The 24,617-nt window shown below is 41.9% G+C and overlaps 1 protein-coding gene across 2 annotated transcripts in view; it reads right to left on the minus strand.

Annotated features, from left to right (window-relative positions):
• Positions 1–40: 40 nt before the first annotated feature.
• znrf3 (zinc and ring finger 3) overlaps positions 41–24,617 on the minus strand; it is a 91,467-nt gene continuing 66,890 nt past the window's right edge. Inside the window, exons 3-8 of one of the 2 annotated variants that reach the window (XM_033619696.2) lie at positions 16,059–16,133; positions 12,107–12,238; positions 9,965–10,072; positions 5,859–6,026; positions 3,817–3,919; positions 41–3,669 (exon numbers count right to left, since the gene is read on the minus strand). In XM_033619696.2, the coding sequence (XP_033475587.1) occupies positions 1,916–3,669; positions 3,817–3,919; positions 5,859–6,026; positions 9,965–10,072; positions 12,107–12,238; positions 16,059–16,133 (2,340 nt within the window). In that variant the 3' untranslated portion in view covers positions 41–1,915. Of the gene's footprint in view, positions 3,670–3,816; positions 3,920–5,858; positions 6,027–9,964; positions 10,076–12,106; positions 12,239–16,058; positions 16,134–24,617 lie in introns of both variants that reach the window. The other variant, XM_033619695.2, reaches the window with a different exon arrangement.

Raw genomic sequence — 24,617 nt, forward strand, 5'->3', positions numbered from 1 at the left:
TGGAATTCAAACAATGGAAAGAAGGACACCACAACATGAGTTACTTGAATAAAACTGTATATTTTACAGATCTTTGTACACTTTAATTACAAAACTGTATGGTACTAAAGTTTTAAAATCAGTTTTTGGTCAGAGAAGATTTAATCGTCTTGTGTGCAATTACCATGTATATACAAAGTCTCATGTTAGTGATTTTTCTCAAAATAAAAAGCAACCAAATAACTCAAACGTTCATACACTCTGAACATAAGACATGGCTTAAAGATAAATATATTAGTAAATAAATATTCAGAGAACATATTTCCATTTATGAAATGTGTTTGCTATACAGGTACAGAAATATACAGATTGATTTCTAGCCTTTTTTTAAAACATTTGTAATGGTAATGACAGAAAATAATTATATTCTTAAAAAATTAAAAAATATTAATTTTTGTACACATTTTAATCTTCTTAAGTGCTAGAAACAATAACAAAAAAAAATTAAATAGTGACTCAAGTACCCCAAAATGTTATATTTGCAGTAGGTACATATCTCTATGCAAAAGGCAAGATTAGATTCTCACTTGATTACAGCACTGGGTTAACTTATAAATAGGGTTATTTCAGAAAGTTTTCCTCTGTGTAGAGAATGTGTATATTTCATAGAAACAGTATAAAAACAGTCTGCAGGACAAACAGAAAGGCATGAATGACAAGCATTGATATCGCGAGTATGTATTATGCATGGCACGATATGATTCAAACGGATACACTGTGGTATGTATAACTGCATCGATTAAAAAAAAAAGTCACAGTACAATAAGGAACCCTTATGAAATATGAGTCTTTTCCAGCTACTTTCCTTTGGCCTTTTGATACATGCTAGAACCTTTTTATAGATATTTATTAGAGCATGCCTCATTGAGGAAAATTGAGTAAGTGACAGCAAAAATACACTTTTAAGGGCTTCCAAACAGGAGGTAGAGTGCTACACTCTACTTCTGGAGAAATCTACTGACCCCGAGACACTGTCACTTCAGACTGGCGTTCGACTAAAAGCGGCGCAGTGTCTTTTAGTTTTAGATATTGCTACAAACAGCTTACCAGCATAAGGCTTTCATGATGCTCTGGCACATCTCATACAGGTAGGCCACTACTGGACAGAAATGCAATGCATAAAACAAATTCTGTATTATATTGAATAGAGACCAGTGTCAGCCTTGCATTCACATTTCTATGCATTTTTTTTCTGTAATATATAGCTTCTTCTCCTCAGAGAAACGTGTGGGTCGCAAACACTAAGAATGACCCATTTCCCTGCTTTTGAAAAAAGTAAAAGAAAAAAAAAACAATCATGTCTTTCTGTTTTGGTATAGCTATGTCCGTACAACCTATTTGAGTTGGTGGTTGAAGCTTTATAGGCAGTCAGTGTTCATGTGCGCACATATACATGTAGATGCAGATGTTTGTGAATTAAGAGTGTACATTTTTGTAGAGAAAAAAAATCTCAGAATCCTAGATCTTGCACCAAAGATATCTTGTTCTTGAAAAAGTCTCACAAGAAATGGGCCCGGATTACTTAATGCCAAAGGGGCCGAACCCTTGATGGCAGCAGACAGTCTGCAAATAGATGCCAATACCAACCTACTTCTAGTTTCAGTTAACAACCTCCATCCAAATTTGTAGTTTCACTTTGTCTCAGTACTATGGTAACATCGTCGGCTCTGAGACGTTTGTGACCACAGGAATGAACTTGATACACTGTCTAGAAATGACAGGCCATTTCAGTAGAAATCCACACAATCGAAGATGATAACATTCAGAGCTCAGAGAGCAAGGTTAGAACAAGGCAGCTGAGGGTTTCAATGATTGACTGACTGGTTCGGTACCAAATACATACTTTAGACTGAGTCCCTTGTCTCTGGGCTGGAGTTCATATACCCAGACCACCCTCATTTGTCGAAGTACTGCTGCTTCCCAATGCAGTGGGGCTTGCAGAGAGCTGAGGGTGGAACAAAGCCCTGGTCTCCTCCTCCTGAGGGTATGGCTGACCTCTAAACTGTCCTGAGGTGAAATACCCCTCCCTGGGCTCGTGTCGCTCCCCTGTCCGCACCTCTGCCTCCACTGTGACGCTGATGGGCAATAAACTGCTCTGGGTCTCTGCCCCTGTGCCCAATTCACAATCTGTGTCCTCAGGAATTATGGGTATTCTCTGGTTGAGTTCGCAGCAGCCCTGTCCAGAGCAGGCCTCTGAGTCTGCATGCGCATACTGCACATTAACAGCATAGTCCTCGGTGTAGCGCCCCGTTGAGGCCCTGTGCACCTTCATTTCTTTGTAGAAGCAGCAAGGCAGCCCTTCGTAGCTCACCTGCTCTGAGGAAGAGCACATGTGCTCAGGAGCAAAATAGTTCTTGGAGGCTGAGCTCTGAAAGTCCACCCCCCTGTGAAAGCGTCCCGTGGCCAAAGGCCCAGCTTGGTCCGAGTCCTGCCCTTTGCACTCCACATTGGGAGGCAGCACCTCAAAGCAGCAGCTACAGGCTGCAGCCCCAAGCTCTCCCGACTCCTCCTGCGCCCCCTTCCCCCTGTCTGCTCCAGTAGCCTCTGGAGCCCCGGCTGAGGTAGTGCTAGTGTTGCTGTTCTCCCTGGGTTCCAGTGATGAGCGACTGCTGTAGTTGGGCTCCAAACTGCAGTTGGAGAGGTGGTCCCCCGAGTTATATCCCGAAGCTCCAGGAGGGAGCTGGAGGCAGTCATGTCCCAAGGGAACAGGGGATGATGAGTCTTCTGCAGGAACTGAGGCGCAGGCCGCAGCCCCTGCTTCCCCCACGGAGCCCCTACATGGACTCTTACTCCTGTAGACGTAAGGATCGTAGTCACTGCTCAGCGAGCTGCGGAAGGTAGAGCAGCTACCGTACACGCCCTGGTTGCTGACCTCAGTACAGTCTAACATGGAGTCGCTGGAGGAACAGTGGCACTGGCCTGAGCTGCTGCTGCTGCTGTCACTACCAGGGCAGTCAGCAAGGTAACCGCTGCACACTGAGCGGTGGCCATGGTAACAGCTCAGGCCAGAAGTGCTGCCAGTATCACCTATCCTCGAAGAAGAGGCAGGTGCCATGTGTACCACTGTGGGGTATAACAGCCCCTGCTGAAAGGCCCTGCTGTGATGGCCCTTGTGGGCCCCTCCTCCTCCACCAAGCTGCCCTGCCATAGTAGGCCCTTGACCTCCCTCAGGCTGTTGAGGGAAAGTCAACCCCTGAAAATAGTAGTGCTGGTACATAGTCTCGTACTGCGAGAAGCAGGCTGCTCGGGAAAAGTTGCGACCATGGAACTTGGGTCGTTTAAAAGCAGTGTGATGCGGCTGTGCTGGGTAGGCGGGTGGTCCGCGGTGCTCTAATCCACAGTGGTGGGGGTTGAGTGAGTGGTCCAGATGAAGGGTTGGGTGGTAGCTCCGGAGAAAGGCAGACGTTGATTGGGGAGGGTAAAGACCTTGAGGATCTGGGTGCTGGTCCACAGTGAGTACAGTGATGGGGTTGCCATGGGGGTCCATGCTGGTTCTGGTTGGGTAGGCTGTCACCTGGCCAGCACGGTGCACCCTGCCAGGATAATGGACTGGCAGCACCACACGCTGCCGGCCATGGACTGGGTTACCAGGGTCCATGCATGCTGGTCCTGGATTTCCCTTCTTTTGCTCTGTGAAAACAAATAACAAAATGTGTAGAATCTCGCAAATTAAAAGAACCAGGAAACATTTTCCCTTCATCATATTAATATTTCTGTTTCTGACAAAGATTATTTTATTGAAATGTCGAACCAGTCAGAGGTTGTGTACAAACTTACCAATGATGTTGTGTCTACAGTGGGGACAGGTGTGATGCTGGAGTAGCCAGGGGTCGACACATTTCTTATGAAATCTGTGAGCACAGGGTATGACTCGCAGCTCCTGAAAGAGAAAATACAACAACATTTAATAGTTAGATTCAACCTGTACTGTCATAACAAAATGCAGACAGCAACAAATACAGTCACAATAAATACAATAAGATGATTGGACTACATATCAAATAAATGAGACATACTATACTGTGACATTTTTTTCTGACATTCCTTTATGACATACACCCATTCAAATTATATGCTACCAAAAAACAACCAACTTAAAACTATATGTATCAACTTAATAATTCAAATTTTGGGTGAAAGTGTTTTTAAAGGGTGTTTACCTATACGAAGTAAATATGTTTTATTATATGTTTTGATCTGCTTTCACTTTTCTTTTGCTTCCAAAATTGCCCAGTGCCAGAAAACACCTTATCCAAGACAGATTTCACCACTTGAAAAAAAAAAATGTTTGTTAAAACCCTTCAATATTTTTAAACTAATATTATATACTGATAAGATAGGTGTAAAATGAAATAGTATAATAAGCCTTTTTTAAAATTATAAATAAATTAAACAGTGAATAAAAATGTGATGGTGAGTGGCTGAATGTCCAGAAGGTGGCAGCAAAGTTGTACTGGACTGTCAGTAGGTTTGATGGTTTTCAGTCTTAATCAAATTTTTCCCTCTGAGGAGCCAACTACACATGATGCCACAAACAAAACTCTTAACTAGATGCCACACCACAGTACAAATACAGCTTTGATGCTCAATGTCACCACTTTCAGGAACAAAACAAACAAGAGGCTTTCACTTGAGGATTGATATGAAAAGAATGCAACACTTTGTATTCAGATGGAGAATTGGCATGGAGGAATTCCAAGACACAACAGCAGGAGCAGTATGAATATGAATTATAATATTCTTCTCCAGTGAGAGCTCTTTCACTGCCATAAATACTTTACACTGTGGCTTAATGTGACTCATCTTTGAGCTCTTTTCCACCCAAGCTTTTGTTGCTTGGTTCACTGCTCAAAAAGCGCTTTGATGCCATTCAGCCTTTTATATCGCCACTTCCTCTGTGCAATCCTGGCGCCATGCTTTGTTGTGTTTTCTTCTCCTCCTTACCGAAGAGACACATTACCACAAAAAAAACACTCACGCATGCACCAACTATGTCCCCCTGGGCAAAGGGGTTTGTCCCTGCAGCGTCCGTGTTGAGGATGAGCAATGCTGTTACAGTAAACCCTCAGAGTCCAAGATTAGGATACATATTTTGACAATGACTCATTTTAAGGATTAAAGAAGGCCACACTGGGAAAACAGGAAGCAAAATCACAACCCAATGCACTCTGGGTACCGTTATCTCTCCAGGTGCTCTGAAAGACTGAGCTAAACATCTAAAAGGCGCCGGAAAGAACGTCACAGAAGATCGCGGGACTGCGGTCCCTGAGCACATCAGGGGAACTTCCATTCCATTGTCCACAGAACTGCATTATGTTTCAGGTCTACAGAATATGTAATGAAAAGAAAACAAGCTCAGTGGGTTGATGACCGCACAAACACTGCCAGAGTTAAAGGTTTGGCTCACAGATGGTCCACTTAATGCACGTAGAGTCTGGGTATTCCTGTATTTTTGTTGAACTGCTACGTATCAGGAAAACTGTTACTCTAAAGCAATGACACTTGATTGGTTTTGAGGTATAACTTTGTCACCAAGTTGAGGTTTTAAAAGACTTTTAAGTGTATTGTCACTTATATGCGTTAGGTACCAGTTAATATGGACTGACTTACAGGTGAATCTTGAGATGGTATACATGCATATAAACGCAAGGTTTCATCAAAGCAAGAAATGTCTAACTTTGTATTCACTGTAAGAGCCTATTTAGTATAGCAAGCCACAGTTTATGGCAATTAATACCATCGTTTGCCTGTAGACATGACATTCCCCAAAACAGATTAAGTTATTAATTCGAATCAAAGGACAAAGTGTCTTCTCTTACCTCCCCATCAATGTACTTTTCCAGACAGATGGCGCAGTCAGAGGTGGAGCTGCTGCTCAGCGAATCCGAGGCTCCACAGCTGCTCTCGCGCTGGCCCTTTCCTTTGGCCTTGAACTTTCTCGTCTCCATCTTCTCCAAGGCTTGGATGGCCATTCTGTTCATCGAGCTCTGTGGTGGGGAGGAAGGTGGGACAGGGTCAGTGGAAATATCTGCATGTTTGATAAGACACATTTAACTTTAAAACATGAAAGTCAACAAGCATGTAAGCCACAGTAAGACATTAAAGGAATACTTCACGTGTTAACATTGAATTCATAAAGAAAACTTTGTATGCCTCTATTTAATGATGAATCAAATAAAGAAAATTCTTCATGAATTGCAGTCAGAAGCAACCGTGTCAAACAACTGCACAACTTAATCAAAACATCTGTTTATTAACAACTGTTTCCAATGAGGAACAGAACTAAAGTGAAACTTATTTATGCTCTCTTTGTAGCCAGATTCCATTGACAAAAGCTTTTGTGTTTTAAAGGATTAGTCCACAATAACATAAACAAACTACAATCATGGCAGTGGCAGACCGGCAGCTCCCATGTTCAGCGAGGTTAAATCACTGTTTTCGTCAATGAAGTCTGGTTTCAAAGAAAGCATAATTAAGGGTGCTTTCACTCCTGCCCTGTTTGGTTTGGTTCAATCAAACTCAAGTTCATTTGCCCCCTAAGTGCAGTTCGTTTGGGCAGGTGTGAACACAGCAATCGCACTCGAGTGTGCACCAAAACAACTGGGCCGAGACCTTCTTGGAGAGGTTGTCTCATTTTCAAACTCAGTGGTTTGACTAAAATGAACAATGACAGCAATATAGTCCACGATGAGCAGCGCTAAAATCAACCTGCGTAGTTGTCCCTCCATTGTGACATTAGAAAGTGTCACATTTATCTTGCAAGTGTACTCTTCTTCAACGTTTTGTTTACTTCCTGGATTTTTCCCACATGGAAATTCTGACCAATCAAGAGCAGCTTTCTCGCACAAGGCATTTGATCTGGTCCGCTTGTAAATGCTGCCGTGAGAACACGAACCAACTCTAGACAATTATACAACTTTGTAACAAAATAAGTCCCTGATTCAGACCAATGCAAGACGACTCTAGGTCTGAAAGCACCCTAAGTTTCAATTTTAGTTCAGTTCCCTGTCAGAAAGCACCGTCTGTTTTGGTATTAATCATATGACTTGATAAAGGAGACCTGGATTATACTGCACGAGTTGTGGGAAAGTTTGTAAATGGATGTTTTATAAAGTTTTGCTGCTGTTAAATGAGGTCGACTTCAGCTCATCAAGAACTATTTTTGTATTCTTGGTTTACTGCAGTCATGTGAAAAACAAAGTTTTCTTTACAAATTCAGTGTAACACCGGGTGATATAAAACTGTCTTTGGTGGGTGAAGTGCTCCTTAAAATAACAAAACTATGATTTGAGTCAACTCAGAGATGATGTTTTGCAGTAAACATCCCGTTAAATGTCTTTACGTCAGTGATGGCAACTTTTGAACTGTGCTCTTCTGAGCTGTTAATGAGAGAGGGTTGATGTTGCCATGATTTGAGACTTTCCCCCTTGACACAGTACATCATTTTGCAGTGTTTAACTGATGCATTAGCAACTCTCTCTGGCTCTGAATCTCTGGTCTCTTTTTATCTCTAATTTGTTTCGTGTTGCCTAAAAAATGTTTCTTCTTTTAAAAAAAAATGGTGAATGATAAGTTGACACATACAGAACCACTTATTAGGATTAAACTTAATGTTTCACATGTGTAGCAGACATTGTAAATATAGCAGCCGCTGTCTGAACCGCCAGTGCATCACTCGTTTAAAAGAGTTATTTATGCTTAGGCTTAACTTAAAAAAAGGCTCTCCAGAGACCGTGTCTTCCTTTATGTTGCCTCACGACTAGATAATTGTAGACTTTTTAAGGACGTGGATATCCTGGTCGGCAAGAGAGCACTGAACTTTGGCATGAAAGCCATTCTCATCACAGGGTTGACAAAACATGAAACATGTGAAGTTAAAAATCTCTATTTTTTAGTTTGTAATTAGCTGCAGTCTTGTGGGGGCAAACCCTTGAGGATTCCTTCACTAAACCCAAAAGTATTCTGAATGTTTCCCCAATGTTTACAGTTAAATTGGAAAGGAAATGTTAACACTGTATTAACAATATTTACTCCACAAGAAGTTCATTAATTTTTCACATTTCAGGAAGGAAAGGTTGATACATGTGACAAATGTGCCCCTGGTGTGAGCTGTTCTTTTAATTAACCACCAAAGGAAGTCACGACCAAGTCATCTGCTGCTGTGATACACACATACACACCCATTATACACCCACACACAGAAAGAAAGTCACACACACACACACACACACACACACATTCCTGTCCTTGTATCTCAATGAGGACCCTCACTGACAGTATGCATTCCCCAGTCCCTTACCCTAACCTTTAAGTCCAGGTAAAGCAAAAACAAATATGTGTAATGAGTCTGTCACACCACAGAAAAATATAAGTAGTATAAGTATATAAAAACTAGGTTTCAAAATCGTGAAAAAATTAGCAGTATTCTCTACTCGTGAGATGGTAGGGGCATGTCTGCTGAAGGACCTGAAACAAACATTGAGCCTTTGCACAGCTACAGACTCTTATGAGCAGCTAATCAGTAGCACAACAACATTCAGAAACCCTGAGCCAAAAACCAAGCCACCATGCAGCGACATACTCTTATTAGCAGCTAACCCAGTAGCACAATAACATTCAGAAACCTGGAGCCGAAACACGAGCCGCACTGCAGCTACACACCCGCCTTAGCAGCTAACCCAGTAGTACAATGCACACACATACCCGAGCCAGAGAACTAGCTACTGTGAAGCGACAGACTCTTGTTAGCAGCGAACCTAGTAGCACATGTAGTCTACGGTAGCACAGCATGCACCCTCCTAACCAAAGAACGAGAGAGCTGCAGCACGGCAACAGCCTCTTGTTCAGCAGTTTATGTTAGCACAGACCCACAGCAGTGAGCAGTAGCTGCTAGCAGGCAGGGCACGGTAGCTGATTCTAACTGACCCAAAAATGTGTTAGTGACGGCTATTTTTGCTTGAGTTCATATGATTATGGCATTTGATAAATATTTTTATTCATGTATTTAGTAGACTAACAGCATTAGGGGAGCTTGTGGAAAGTAGCTTCCCAGTGGGCTAATCAAATAAGAACAACGCTATGCTTTGTGACATTAATGGTATCGTAGGTTTATATAGTAGGGGACGGGTTATGTTAAGGATGGCTCCAGTGCATCATCAAGCCATGATTTCAGTCCTGCCCCCCCCAAAACCCTGGTCACAGAAAAACTGTCACAGACAGTTTCACTAAGTCCACAGTTTAGTACAAGACAGTTCACAGTCTTTTCATGTTTTCAACAACTATTTTCCAACATGTAATGTTATCAGAAACAAATCACTGTTTTTACTTTACCCAGACTTTAACCATCACAACTAAATGCCTAATCCCAACCCCACCCTACCCCCTAATCCTAACCTAAACCTTGAAACCACGTCTTAAGTGATAACCCACCAAAATGTCCTCACTTTCCAAAAATGTCCTCACTCTGTAAGTTACTGTTTCAGTCCTTACAATGTAGCAAGTACAAGTCTGACACACACACAGACACACATGTGCTGGCAGGATTACACCTGTCTTAACGGATGCCGCTACAGGTTTTCTGTTCTGTCATGACATCTTTCTGTGTTTGGCTCCAACCTCTCATCTGCATTAATTAAATGCTAATCCTGATTCATGCGCCCGACATAAGCCTCCACTGAGAGCTTTTTGTCAACACACGAGAGGAATCAATCAACAGCAACGCTACTGTCGCCTGACTCAATGCCTGCAACTCCAAGTGAAGTCGAGTCGACTGGAAAAACAAGGCACGGCGTCATGATTTGGGTGTGTTTTTGTGTAAGAGACACACATCACTTTTAGTCCTGTGTGACTCAAACTGCGGTTAATAAATAAAGTTGCTGAGGTTGTTTCGGTTCTAATAGTGACGAGTGTGTGTTGAGATACTAACCTGGCTTCTCCTTTGCTTGAGTTTGATCTTGATAAGCAGAATGAGGCACACCAGCGACACCACCACGAAGAAAGCCAGGAAGATGCCCATGTCAAAATATTCTGTGGGCTGCTGTGGAAAAGGAGAGCAAGAGAAACACAGATTTTGTCAAATAATCTTCACATCCAGCTGTTTACAGGGGTTATTAACAGGGTTATTCTGCCTGAAAACAGTTGCATTTTCTATTCAGGATATTTGATTATAGCTTTGTCAGCTCCTCAGCAGATCAGAGCACTCACTGATGTGACTCATTCGACTCATCATTATGCAATTAAATCAAAAATGGGATTTTCACACATAACTTGATGGTGCTTGGTGGAATAAATAGTACACAGTTCATTATTCATGCACTTCATTTCCATCTCAGAATCATTTTCCCCTTTAGGACTACTTTAGTACTTTAGTAATTTACTCAGGTAAGTGCTGCATCTCTCTCAAATGAGACCATCCTGCAGACTGGAGCTAAAAATCATTGGTTTGTTTAAGGAATACTTCACCCCTGAAAATGACCATTTGTGTATCAGTCACTCAGTCTGAGTAATGATATACTAGTGGTCATTTGGGGGGCAGAAGTGTTCCTTTAAATACCCTGACACACCAAGCTGGCAGTCAGCCACTGGTCAATGTTGGGCTGTCCCCTGTCAGTATGTGTTTCCCGTACCGTTGCACCTCGTTGGTCCCTGTTGGCTTTTTCGGCAGGTTTAGCACATTGAATCAGTAACGGCAGAGCCCAATACGTAAAAGAAATCAGTCTTATTGGCAGTTCAGCTTGGCGCACAAGAAGAGAAGTGAGGAACGTAAACAAAGAGGTAAAGTCAAGAGGCAATGAGACCAAAACAAACTTGTTACATAAGTTCAGATTATTTTTCTTTAGCCACTGAGCTCTTTAGCAGCAACATTTTGTAAATGTCAGTGTTTTTGTTCAGTGGCGCACAGCAAAGCTGCTCTGTTCTTTCAACACTGGATTGTGTTGTTAAAGTGCTAACTGGCTAACTAGCATCAAGACAGTGTTCTGGTTTCCCTTTTGAATTACGATTACACACTACTGTCGCTGCTAGTGTGGACAGTTATTTTCTCTCATGCAGGCACAGAATGTATGTGTTGGTTGGCCATCAGCTGTAGGCCTTGCGATGTGTTCATGTGCAACTTTTTCGATGAGACATGGTGACGTTAGGCAACGTGGCAGGGGGCCTTCGTCATTGCTAGCTCTCAGCTTGGTGTGTTAGGGTCTTAACATATAAGCTGATCTACAGAAAATGATTTGTTGTTTTTCAAGCATGAAAAATGGTAAGTGGTTCCAGTTTCTCAAATGGGAGGGTTTGCAGTTTGTCTCTGTTTTATATCATTATTGAATAACTTTGGGTTTTTGACTGTTGGTTGGTTGAAAAAAGCAATTTGAATATGTCACCTTTGGTTCTAGAAAACCATGTTGAGCATTTTCCTTCACTGCTTTTTGCCATTAAACAAACTAAACCATTAATTATTAAATGACACAAAAGGCTTGGACTAATTGATAATGAGAATCATTAGTTGCGACCCTGCTGCAGAGTTCAAGAACAGAAAAAGAGCAGATTTGATTTCTTTGCTTTTTCTATGGAGGAGTTGGCTGACTTAAGAGGATGATCATTTCCAATAAATTCAGCACCCAAAGAGCTGCTCAGAACTCCCACAGAATGGCCAGATTGTTTTATTCTCCATCAGAAAAATGTCTCTTATCGGACAGTCCTTTCTCTCGGGCTTTCATTATGTCAAGTTATTTGACCTCAAAGTGTGCTGGTCCTCTTATCAAATATTCCAAGCAAACAAACAGCTCTTTGAATGGCTGATATTAATCTCCCACAGCGCTGCGGAAAAAAAGTCCTCGGCCTCGGGGCAGCGGAGAGCAGAGAAGAAAGGAAAAGGGTCAGATTTCACAGCTGGAATTTTCATTTGTCTTCACATCTAAAAAACTTCTCAGTACTGTTTGGTGCGTGGGCCTCACAAACATGTTCACCTCTTCCTCATGTTCCTCACATGTGCCTTAGATTAGTCTCACACTCACTCACACACATATGAACGTCATCTCCACTGAGTGTGGTTTTGGGTTTTGGCATGTGCGCTTACCCTCGGTGGTCTGTGTTGTATCCGAGCACGAGCCACTTTCTGCTTGTTGACGATGTTCATCAACTTAACGGCGTCATTGCCCTTCACGTAAACCACCGGCCGCTTCAGTGGATCCTCTGCGACCTGGTTGAGCTGAGAAGAGGAGAGAAAAAAAATACATCAAACACAAATGTTCTCAAACATAGCAAAATTATACGTATTGAGCTGGTGAATAATGACCCTTTGGTTACACTGATTTCACAGATAAAGTTCAGTTTACTTGTCACGTGATGTCATTCTGTGAAAACTAGCACAATGTCTTCTGTGGCATTATGGGAAATGTAGGATTCAGTGTTTTTTTTAAGTTTCTGCTGCTTCCATTTTGACCAGTCTGTTTAAAAAAACAAGGGGAAGTACAATAGCCTAATAAGCAGTGGAGTACTCCTTTAGAATTCAGATGTATGTAACTAAATTTTTTGTTTTTTTATTATATTTTTCAAAATGTTCCAATTTTCAAGTCTGCAGAAAATAATTAGTATGTATGTTTTTGTTTTTTGGGCTTTAAAGTTCTATTTAAACACAATGAATGCCTATATTTCTGTTAGGAGTTACACCTAAAGAAATATCGCGTGGATCAGAGGTATACACTGAGGATACTCTTACTGACTGCCAAGAAAATGATGACAGTGAACTGGAAAGATGTGATCCCAAAAACTATGATCCAGTGGATGCAGAGACTCAGAATGGTAGAACATGATACGAATGACAAGCCTGGCAAGTCTGCAACTGAAAATGGACACTGTTACAGTAAGGTGGACTCGAGTTACACTATATCTGGGGATCTAATGGAATAGAATGGGTTGTTGTAATAGATTGTATGATAATGGAATATCACTCAAAATGCCATTGTTGTGTTCCTCTGTAACTACACCTGCTCGGTTGTAAATGCAACCCCCCTTGTAATTATTAGTTTGTTGTTCATTTATTTATGTTTTTCATGATTATATACATAGGTATATAGTTTACCTCTTATTGTTTTGCTTTTTAATATATAAACTTTAACATTCCCTATGTCAGGGAATGTTTTATCTGAAAAAATTGAACATTAAATAACAATTAAAAAAAATAAAAAAAGAAACAGCTTTCAAAAACTCATACTGATTCACTCCTGATATGCTTAGGTCAAAGTCACACCGTGATGTAGTGGTATCTACAAAACAAGAAAAGGATGGTTCTTAAACACAAAAGTAAAAAGAAAAATCTGACTCTTGTAACCTGTTGAATAGTTTTATCTCTTACAACTGCTTAAACATTCACATGTAACACAAAAAAAGGACGAAAGAAAAACATGGTTGAGCATAAATGAATCAAAATGAAATAAAAAAAAAAGGGTCACACTCAATGAACAAAGTTGGAGTCAAGGTCCAAACCAATTGCAAACAAAAAGGCACTTAGAGAATAATAAAAAAAATAATCCTGCATGTTGAGGGAAAAGAGTTCACTTTTAAAAGCCGAACACTTTTATTTAAAATGTGATGGTGTCAGCCATGCGATGTTAAAGGGACAGTTCACCCCAAAACAAAATACATATATTTCCTCTGACCTGTAGTGCTATTTATCTGTGTAGATTGTTTTGGTGAGCCATGGAGATGTCTGCCTTCTCTCCAATATAATGGAACTAGATGGCACTTGACTCCTGGTGCACTTATCACCAAACTACACATTCAAACTCAACAGTAATGTCTCTTTCCAGAAATCATGACCCACTTACTCAAGATAATCCACAGACCTTGCTGTGAGGAGTTTCCTGCAGACACTATTTTCTTTCCACTGAAATACACTTGCGAACCGAATCACTGTGCAGAAGAAAGAGTGCATCTACTGCTAGCTCAGCTAGCACCACTGAGCTAACTAATATTACAGCTCAGTCCTTTACGACGCCGTTAAGGTTTACATCCCGCACTGTCACGAGCACAAGTCTCTAGTGTACAAGTAGATGCACGCTCTCTTCTGCACTTTGATAGGGGAAAGAAAATAGTTCCTACATAAAACTGCACACAACAAGGTCTGTGGATTATCTCGAGTAACTGGGTCATGATTTCTGGAAAGAGACGTTGCTGCTGAGGTTTTCAAAATGTATTTTTTTGGCACTCTGAGCACCACAAGCCGAGTGCCATCTAGTTCCTTTATACTGGAGAGAAGGCAGACATCCCTAAGGGTGATATCTTCAACACTCTGCAACTCACACCAAAACCATCTAGACTGATAAACAGCACTACAGGTAAAGGGAAAATATGTCTTTTTGATTCTGGGGTGAGCTTTTACTTAACAGGCGATTTCTTACTAACATGACTTGGATTTTTCTCATTTCTCACAATAATGTAAACATCACTTTGTGGTTAAAGTGCTCACAACTGATCAACAAAAGCAACGCCTGATGAGAGGTCACAAGTAGACATAGTTTAACTTTTAGAGGACTTTGAGAGAGAAGTTTGGGAGCCACTGCCCTAATGCGTGTGAACTATCTGAGTGTACAAGGCATGAACTTCTCTTCTACCAACTAGGGAAAATGACCTCTAGGCTCAAGACATGGAAACTGCGGTCGCAGCATTGCCAGAAGGAGCCGGGGGAAACAGTCAATGAAGAGTATGTTCTGGCTTTTGAGTCAGTTTACATACTCCTTTACTCCTCCTCTCCCTCTCCGTTCTCCCCTCTCGTCTGCTGGTTGGAATCTGTAATTTGAAAAGCCCAAGGGAAATACCGAGGATATTCGCATTTCTATTTCTTCTGCTGCCGTCATGTTCTCCAGTGAAATACTGTATGTTCTGGTTTCAAAGTATAGACTCTGAAACGTTTGATCTCTCGCTTCATTCTGCTGCGTCGCTCCCACTTTGAGAAATGACTCCACCAAGACTCAATCTGGCCTCAGACAAACAATACACCTTTAAAAAGTTTAAGTCCTGTAGTAAACTTTAAAGAAAAAAAGTTTGGATTTCTGTTAACTTTTCCCCAAACAAAACCTCGATGTGTTTTGAGAGGAAAAGAAGGTCAAGCACATTAACTTCATAAAGCTTCTCTCCTAATTTCAGCCCAAGGACCTTAATTCTCCCTAAGCTCCTCCTCCCTGCCCCACGGCCTTGTGGGTCCTGTCTCTGCTGATCGGGCCGCTCTGACTGGAAAAGCCTCTCGGGGGAATTTAACACAGCCGCCCAGCGCTGCCTTTCATGTGGTCTGCGCGCAATCCCTTTTATCTCTCAGCTACGCGCTTTACGACCCAGCAGCAGAGAAGAGGAGGCGAGGAGGGAGGAAAAAAAAAAGAAAAACCTGCAAGTCCAGACCTGGTGTGGCGAAGATGAATACCACAGGAGAATTCTTGCGACAAAGGCACCCAGAGGAGCAACTCGTGTATTATACCTCTTAACAGCATGGGAGTAAGAAAGAGTGGAAGAAGAAGAAGAAGGAGGAGGAATGTGAGTGTCTGGCTGTGTGTGACAAGAAATACACTTTGTTCTTACTGTAGCCCAATGTGCTCCCCCAAATGTGCATTCAGAGACAGACCCATAGTCTCAGGGGATGAGGTAATGTGTGCTACCTGTGCAATTATGAGCTCAACAGAGTTCGGTCATGGTCTAGTGAAAGCTGAACCTGGATATCCATTTTCAGTTCTCTTAGAGCGCCGTGCACTCCTCCACACACAAGTTGGAGAGCTCAAAGGCCCAGAATGGTTGAATAAGCGCGGCTGATCCACATGCTTTTGAACAGAACTAAAGATAGAAAGATCATTGTTTGTACAAACAGCACACACACACACACACACACACCGCCAGTCAGAGGGGCAGGGCATGCTGCTGAGCTTTCTTCAGAAGTGAAAAGCGGAGCGGCTTTCACAGACAGAGTGATACAGATTAGACAGTTTCAGTGTTGTGGAAATGTGAGTGTGTGAATGCCTGGGTAATTTTAGGTGTGTACGAACCTGGTCGATGGCATCCGGATTCTCCGACACATCAAAGATGACGGCTGTGGCTCCCCGCTGCACTGCTCTCTTCGCCTGTAAACACAGAACAAAAGCAATCATTAGATATATTCAACAACAGTGCAAAGAAAAAAAGCCAAGGGAATGTGTGATCAGTGTGTCAACTGCATACACGTTCAGGTTCAGGCCACTAGAGGGAGTTCTCTGCCTGAGTGTTACATGCACATCATCTAGAATGAGCAAATGAGAAAGAAAAGAGACAGAAAACCGATACAAGCCATTGATAACATTTGCTAAGACGCTCATGTGGTCTCTGTCTCCACTTCTCTGAACTCATCATGACATCACTCAAAGTAAATCTGCACCGCATTACCCTGACAATACGACAGATACTAAGAGCGCTGCATCCCGTGTCAAGAACTAATGCATGCTTGGCTCCATGTGATGCAACTCTGCAGCTGAATTTGAGCCGAATCCTGCCGTGTACGCTCAGGAAAGTTGAATAAAGTTATCAAGGATTTCCAACTGCTAAAAATGTGAGCTCCTTTCATCTGAGAGCAAGGAAAGTCACAGCACAGAGGTCTTTTGAAGACTTCTGCTAAAGGCAAAAGATAAAGGAAACGCTTGGATCTGCAGAACCCCAAGTATCTCCTCGCAGAATCCAAATTGGCTTCCTCTCGTCTGGGAAAAAAAAAAGTTCCTTTATCTTAACTCCTGCTCCCCCCCCCACAACCCGTTCTCACCCCGCTTGATTCACGGCGCCCTATTTAGACAACGTTTTGATGTCTGCACTACATGATCTAAAATAGCGCGGCTGGGATCATATCCTGGTATTATCAAGTGCCCTTGGGTTCTTGCCAGCGCTCTTCATAACTGGAGGGGAGAAGGAGGGGGGGATGAAGATCAAAGTGACACTGTACAGTGCTGTGACTCTGCTGCTGAGTGGCTGGAGAGTGTCATCGCTGCAGTCAGCAGGCACTTACAGAGGACACAGAGAGAGGGAGATGGGGAGAAGTGGTATGTGCGGGGGAGGCGCAATAACTCTTTTCACAACACATCACGATGATTTCTGAGGTAACAACATCCAGCGATGGGATGTTGAGCAAGTTTATGCATCTTTTGCTCAAACAGGAAGAAAGGAAGGGATTTTAAAACTGATCAAATCACCACTGCAAACACTTGTTAACCTGTGATATACCAAAGAGTATACAGAAAAACTCCCCCATTAGCCACCAGGACAGCTTCCCTGCTCCTTGGCATCAATCCTCCAAGTGTGAGGAACTCTACTGTAGGGATGAGCAGCATCCAAATGTTACTCCGTCATTTGGTGTTTTGATTATGGTGGTGCAGAGCGCTGTCTAAAGCCTGGTCCAAACGGACGTGGGTATTTTAGAAAACAGGGTTTTTCCCTCCTTTGTTCTCCAAAAAAAACTGCCATCCACACAAGCAGTTATATAAAAAAATCTGCCCAATGAAAACGCAAAACACAACTGAAGCGCTGTTAACATGCCAAACCAACAAGCGAAGATGTAACCCTAACCCTAAAGCCATGCGAAGAAGAGTAAGAGGAAGATGTTGGCCAATCAGAGGTCTGAAATAAGCCATTACACTAGAGCGGAGACCTCTGTGGCACATTCTGACACCTCTGTTCCTTAACATAGTGGAAGAGTAACTGTACTTTTATGTGTAAACGTGTAAGAAGTCCTGTTAGAAATGTTAGAGCCAGCACTATTTTGTCCATGTCAGCCATTGCACAAAATGTCGCCTCATCTGTGACGCCTCACAAAAGAGATAACAGCGCACACTCTGATGTTCCAAGCCAAGTTTTCCCTGTCTACACATCAAGAGCATATATTCCATTCCAACAATTTGGGGGAGCACATATGAAATTGGGGGTTTTGGGTGCTCTGCCAGAAAATCTTCATCATCAAACACCTAATTTCCTTAATTCTGGTCATTTTTATGCATAAATCTACCCTTTCTACATCAATTTTTGGTGCAAATCTCTTAAATTTTGTCTGCTAATTTCATGTGTTTATTGGGGAAGCAGATGCACATGTTCTAAATATTGAGGGGAACATGTCCCCTGCGTCCCCTACGAAATCTACACCTATGCTACACAGCAACACTGAAAACAGAGTTTCTGAAATCCTGGACCAAGTTCTACAGAAGCTCAGTTTTCAGTGACCTAAAACGCAGTTTGCACATGGACAAAAGACCAAAACACAAAGAAAAAGCTACGTTTTCAAATGTCCCCGTGTATGTGTGAACAAGAGCTAACATATCAGTCCAAAATGTGCTAGCTGAAAAACTTTCAATGGGCTCTTGTGGCTGTGAAGGTCACAGCACATGACTGACATCCTTTTCATACTTGCATACATTCAGTGGCCGTTTGTCCTTGGTATGAAAGCATCTGTTTCTCTTTATATTAACTACTACCTTCCTTTGATTTGTCAGTCATCCGTGTGTCTGTAATGACCTTGCTTCTTAGTTGTAATTTGTGATGAGTGCTGCAACTTTATTATCTATTAATCTGTTGATTGTTTGGGTGCGTAAACTGAAAACAAATAGCCACCCTAAGTCCTGTGAGCTCAAAGTGAGGTCTTGGTTTGACTGACCAACGGCCCAAAACCCAAAGATTCTCAATTCTTAATGATATAAAACACCAAATGTCGAATTTACTTTAAAAATAGACCTCATCTAAATTATTATCAATTACTTTTGTGTCAATTGACAAATAATTTCAGCACCACTTGTAACTACTCTTCCTCTTTGTCAAAACAGTTTGTTTAGCAAGACCTGATGTATCAAATTATTTACCTGCAGTTGCAGCAAAGATGATTGGGCAACTTTGCAGCTTTAGTTAGTTGTTTCCTGCTGCTTTAAAGGGACAGTTCACCCTAAAATCCCAGTTTTGGTGTGAGTGTTGGAGATATCAGCTGCAGATATGTCCGCCTTATCTTGAATATAATGGAATTAGACCACACTGGGCTTGCTGCAGACCTTGTTGTAGAAAGATTCATGTAGGAACTATTTTCTTTCTACAGAACTACATCCGCCAATCATATCACCCCACAGAAGGAAGCCTGCATGTACTGCTAACTCACCTAGCACCACTGAGTTAGCTAACATTACAACTCAGCCAAGGACGCCATTATTGTTTACATCGCACAGTGCCACAAACACAAGCTTCTCATCCATGAGTAGATGCACTGTTCCTTCTGTGTGGTGATACGGTTCGCAGGTGTAGTTTGGTAGAGAGAAAATAGTTCCTCCATGAAACGGAAAGGTCTGTGGATTATCTTAAGGGTTAGGGTTAAGGTTTTGGCGTTTTGAGTACCACAAGTCAAGTGCCATCTAGTTTCATTATATCCAAGTGAAGGCAGACATCTCCACAGCCAACATCTCCATCACTCAGCAACTCACACCAAAACAATTAGACTGATAAATAGCACTACAGGTAAGAGGATAATATGTATTTTGTTTTGGGGGGAACTATCCCTTTAAACCTCATGTCAAAGGGCTTATTTCCTATACTCCTGTAGCTGATCAAGTGGCATCAAGTAGAATATGATTCAGTTTTGCGACCGTTTTCCTTTCCCATAGTATTGTTATATTATTTTCCCCGCTCCCTGCATGCACCACGAGTCTTTAGAAGGAGGTTAATGATTAAATATAGCTGTCCAAGAAGTGGCATGTGTAGCTAAAGTAATTCTTTACCAATGCGTCCACTCAATATACATGGCAGTCTGCTATTGTTTAAAGCAGCTGGCTTCTTTTTCCGCCAAAGCAAGAAGAGAACCAGAGGTATTTGCATTCTCCAGAATCAATAACCGAGTCAATAAGGACACTAAATATGGACAGTGTTTGATTTTTTTTTTTCCTAGTAACACACGTGTGGGTCTTCTTCACTGCAGGTACCTTTGGTGGGATTGCTGCAGCACAGACAAGTCACAGCAGGAGGAAAAAAAGAAGTTAACTCTCAAAAGGCCTTTGATATAAAAGGTGGCATTTGTACCACACTCTGGGAATTCAACTTTAAATCAGCTTGAGGAAAACATAAACACATCATGACTCTGAAGTGTGTGAGGCACGTCTCAATTACATTTCCCCTCAGTTTAATCCTCAGACAAGATGTTTATGAATCTGACTTTCATCGCTCATTAAGGACTAATTAACCCCGCAAACTGATTCGATCTTTCCCAGCAGTGTATGAAAGCCTTGTCAAACAGCGAAACATTAAAACAGCGACGCGCCATAAATACAAGCTCTTCCAACTTTCTCTTTCGTCCTGCCTCCTTTACATAAACTAACATCGCTCTTTTCTTTCTTCTTTCACTTTTTTTTTTTTTTTTTTTTTTTTTCTTACTTGGAAAGTTCAAAAGCGAAGTGGAGCGAAATCTCGCTCAGCTTTTCCCTCTCACCCAGTTTTTCTCTCAGCTCCACACTGCCAGGCTCCAGCCCCCATTTAATTCAGCACAAGTCTGCTCCTTTGATGTTAGCTCTCCCAGTTAATAATTAATAGCTCTTGGTAAGACGCTTTGAGAAGAAAGAGATCTCCCTCCTAAAGAATCTCCACTCGGGCAGGCCTGCGCTGCAGTGCAGGGACTTGCCTGACGACAACAAAAATGCACCCACAGGCAAACTGGCTCTCTTAAAAAACATGACACATCTCCTTCCCGACCCCATAAAAAAAACTACAACTTCGGACACCAAAGGAAGGATCTCGCTTTGAGACTGTAGTAATATAAGATAATCCCTCTCAGGACTTTGTTCATGTTCCTAAAAACTTAACACTTTAGTGAGGAAACACTGTTTACTTCACTGACTTACACCGGCTATAGAATGTCAAGTGGCAGAGCTCCTGTGTAAGGAGATACGGTGAAAGGAATTTGAGACAGCATTCAGTCCTCTTCTGAAAACTTAAAAAAAAAAAGCTGAATAACAAGCTGGAAGCTTTCATTCATCAGTTTCATTGAGATCTAACAGCAATTTCAAGAGCGTCTCTTCATTAAGCTTAGCAGGGGTGAAGTCGATGCGAGATGACATTCTCATCGTCTCATTCATGATTAAAGATGAGATCAAGACGTGCAGATGTTATCGTTTTAGGAATCCAATATTTCAAGGGCAAATACAACATAAAGACCCAACTTGGAGAGAAAATCAAGTGTTGCTTTTTCAGCCATCAGAGCGCACAGAAGAGTTTGGGCTGTAGAAGTTAATAAGATTTGAGCTGTATACAGTACACCTGCAACTCTTATAAAGGGTAAGCTTTGATGGAGGGCAACTAAATACATTTATTCAAGTTCAATACTGGTTAGTGCTACTTTGCCTTTGAGTATTGCCATTTTATGCCACTTTAATTTTCACAATATTTACCTGACAGCTGTGGTTACTGGTTACTTTACAGATAAGGAGAAAAAGATATGTTATGCTTGTAACATTCAACACATTGTTAACATTTTCAACCAGTGATTCACAGCCTCCTCAGCTTGGGACAAAAAGCAGCATCTAGTTTGGGTCCTTTGTTAGTAGTTACATCATTGACACAGTTCCCCTCTTTACTTCTCAGGTGGTTTGTAACATTTAGAGGCCCAAAATATATGATAAAAACGTATTAACTATCTAAAAAATAAATACATGACTTTGTGGAGCAGGACTTTGACCCAACGGTAATTAATGCATCAGTATCAATCTTATAATATCATGTATAATACATGACATATTATTTGCTGCGGCCATTTAACCACAGACCTTGTTGTGAGCAGTTTCATGTAGGAACTATTTTCTGTCTACTAAACCACAAAACCAACTGTAACACCACACAGAAGAAACTTGCATCTACTGCTAGCTCACCTAGCTAACGTTACAACCCAACCGAGGAGGATGCCACTCATGCCGTTACGAGCACGAGCCTCTCGTCCGTGAGTAGATGCACAGTTCCTTCTGTGTGTTGATACAGTTGGCGGGTGTAGTTGGGTAGAGAGAAAATAGTTCCTACATGAAACTGCTCACAACAAGTGGAAGTCTGTGGATTATCAGTAACCAGGTCATGATTTCCAGAAAGAGACATTGCTGTTGAGTTTTTCAAATGTAATTTTTGTCGCTTTGAGCACCACAAGCCGAGTTCCATCTAGTTGCATTATATTCAAAAAAGGGAAGACATCTTAACAGCCGAAATCTCCAACACTCGTCAACTCAAACCAAAACAATCTAGACTGATAAACAGCACAACAGGTAAGAGGAAAAATACGCATTTTTGATTTTAGTGTGTACTGTCCCTTTAAATACAATTTGCTTTCTTACTTCAGTGGGATTCTGAATGCAGGACTTTAAGTTTGTGTATGTCTTTCTTGTATTGGCACTTTTACTTGAGAAACCGGTCTAAGTGCTTTACCAACTGGAGACGAACAGGTAATCAAGAACTAGAAAATCTATAAAAAGTGCACCAATAATAAACACTAATAACTGAAACATCCCCATCTGTTGTCCTTGATTAGTCAGTCATGTTCTAAGAATCAGAAACCTTGTCACTGTTCAGCTATTAGTGTGCAAAGACAGATTTGGCAAGTGGGAGTTTAGAAGACCTGAAATTTATATAACATCCCTCCGACAATAAATCAAGGTAGATAGAAATAGGAGAAGCCGACATATAGTAGTCTAAACTTGGGCTCCTACAATAAATGCACTGCTAATATTTTTCTCCAAGCTGAAACGTGATCTCTAGTCGCCGACGTGAGTGCTTGATCACTCATCCATGCTCAAACTCTCAACCTGAACTGCGCTCTGGGGGCAGTTTCACAGGTACTTCACAATACTGCTGGCTAAACAAACTTCCCGCTGGCTCGGAGGCATGAGAATTAGGGTACAATCTTCCCTGAGTGAACAGAAACCGCAGCAGAAAGTACTGAGAACCCAGTCTAGACACGGAGGAAAATGAAAGCTATGTTTAGCATCCCAAAGTAAGCCTGCCAGCTTGTAAGATCTGAGGGAGAGAAATTCTCACTCGTCTGGAAAGAGACTTTTTCTCAGCGTAGCGCTCACTTCATCATTCGCATGGACTGAGGCTTCTCATATTAACACGCCAACACATGCAGGCAGAAAACAATGCATGTGTAAATATGAGCAAACACTTGTTAAATATGCACAAGGAACACAAGGTTATGTGCTCACATGCAAACAGACACACCTGGATTACACCTGCAACATCTGGCTCACGCACTAGCTCCTCTATCACATCACTCCTGCTTTCTTCTCCTCTGCTTCCCTCCTTTCTCTCCTCCTCCTCCTCTTCATGCTTTCCTTTCCTCTCTCTCTCTCTCTCTCTCTTTCTCTCCGCACTGCTATAATTAAGGCAATTAAGTCTTCAGAAGACTCTCCACTGCTATTATGCTGTAATTTCATGTTGCCTCCTGGCTTTACGGTTTATTAAAAGATAAAGGCATACTTTTCTCCCATGGATTTTCTTATATGTGGTCGCCCCTTTTTTTTCCTTCTCTCCTTCCTCGCTGCCTCTCAGAGCCGGAGTGTGTGCCAAGACATTATTTACATTCAACTAAAATAAAATCAAAGTTTTCAACGTGGCTATGCGTCATCTGATTGGAAGCTTGTGCAGCCCGGAGAACGAAATGAAAGCTACGTTTGAAGCGCCTCTCCCTCGTTTATTCTCCTGTACATACTGTACTTTCGCACATGAAGTCATCATCTGTGTTATCTCGACATTTTCATTACAACAGGATTTAGTCATTCTTCCCCTCGTTCATGAAGCACATTACTCACTGTCTTCATGATCGCCTACTGTTTGATGTTAACACGTCACTGACAGACTGTTAAATCTGTCATAACGTTTTATTCTGTTTACAGATTCCTGGCATCATCGAATTGGCTGTGTGACATGTCATCAACTGGTTTGACACCCTCGCCGTGCTGGATCTGCTACCTGCTGCTGCGTCACGACAACAGCTTAATAAGGACTTTCCTGTTCCCACATAAACACCATCCTGAAACCGTTTACAACATGAACTCGACTAACCCCGTTGAGGCTAATCCTGCCAATAACTTGCTGTCATGAATTCACTTCCACTCATTCAGGTTTTGACCCGCATCCAAGAAATTTTATGCCAAAACTGCAGCTTAAAAAGAGGCAAAAGTTAGTCTGTTTTCCTTGGAGTTTTAAACAAGTCATCTTTCAATTTCTCCTTCCACCTTCCCAAACTTATGAACTCTCCCATACTCCTGTTTAATATTAATCTGAATGCTGCAGAGCTGCCAGCTGAAGCATTTTACACGAGTCCCGAGACATCTGAGGCACCGTTTCTTGAACTGCATAAAACATGTTTACGAAGCACATAAAAATCCACTTGTGTGTCACACCGGCAGAGGACAGGGGCCGGCAAGCCTCCTTGAGCTCCTCTCTGTTTCGGCCGCCTTCATATAAACGGACAGTTTACCGAATGTAAACACGCAGGGGAAAGACTCACTTGAAGCTCTCAGTGAGCTCAGTGGCTGCCATTAATATCAAACTGCAGATGAGAGGTTAGGTCAGGAAGTGAACGCAGA

Source organism: Epinephelus lanceolatus, chromosome 9 (genome assembly GCF_041903045.1).
Source record: "Epinephelus lanceolatus isolate andai-2023 chromosome 9, ASM4190304v1, whole genome shotgun sequence".
Classification (NCBI taxonomy): Eukaryota; Metazoa; Chordata; class Actinopteri; order Perciformes; family Serranidae; genus Epinephelus; species Epinephelus lanceolatus.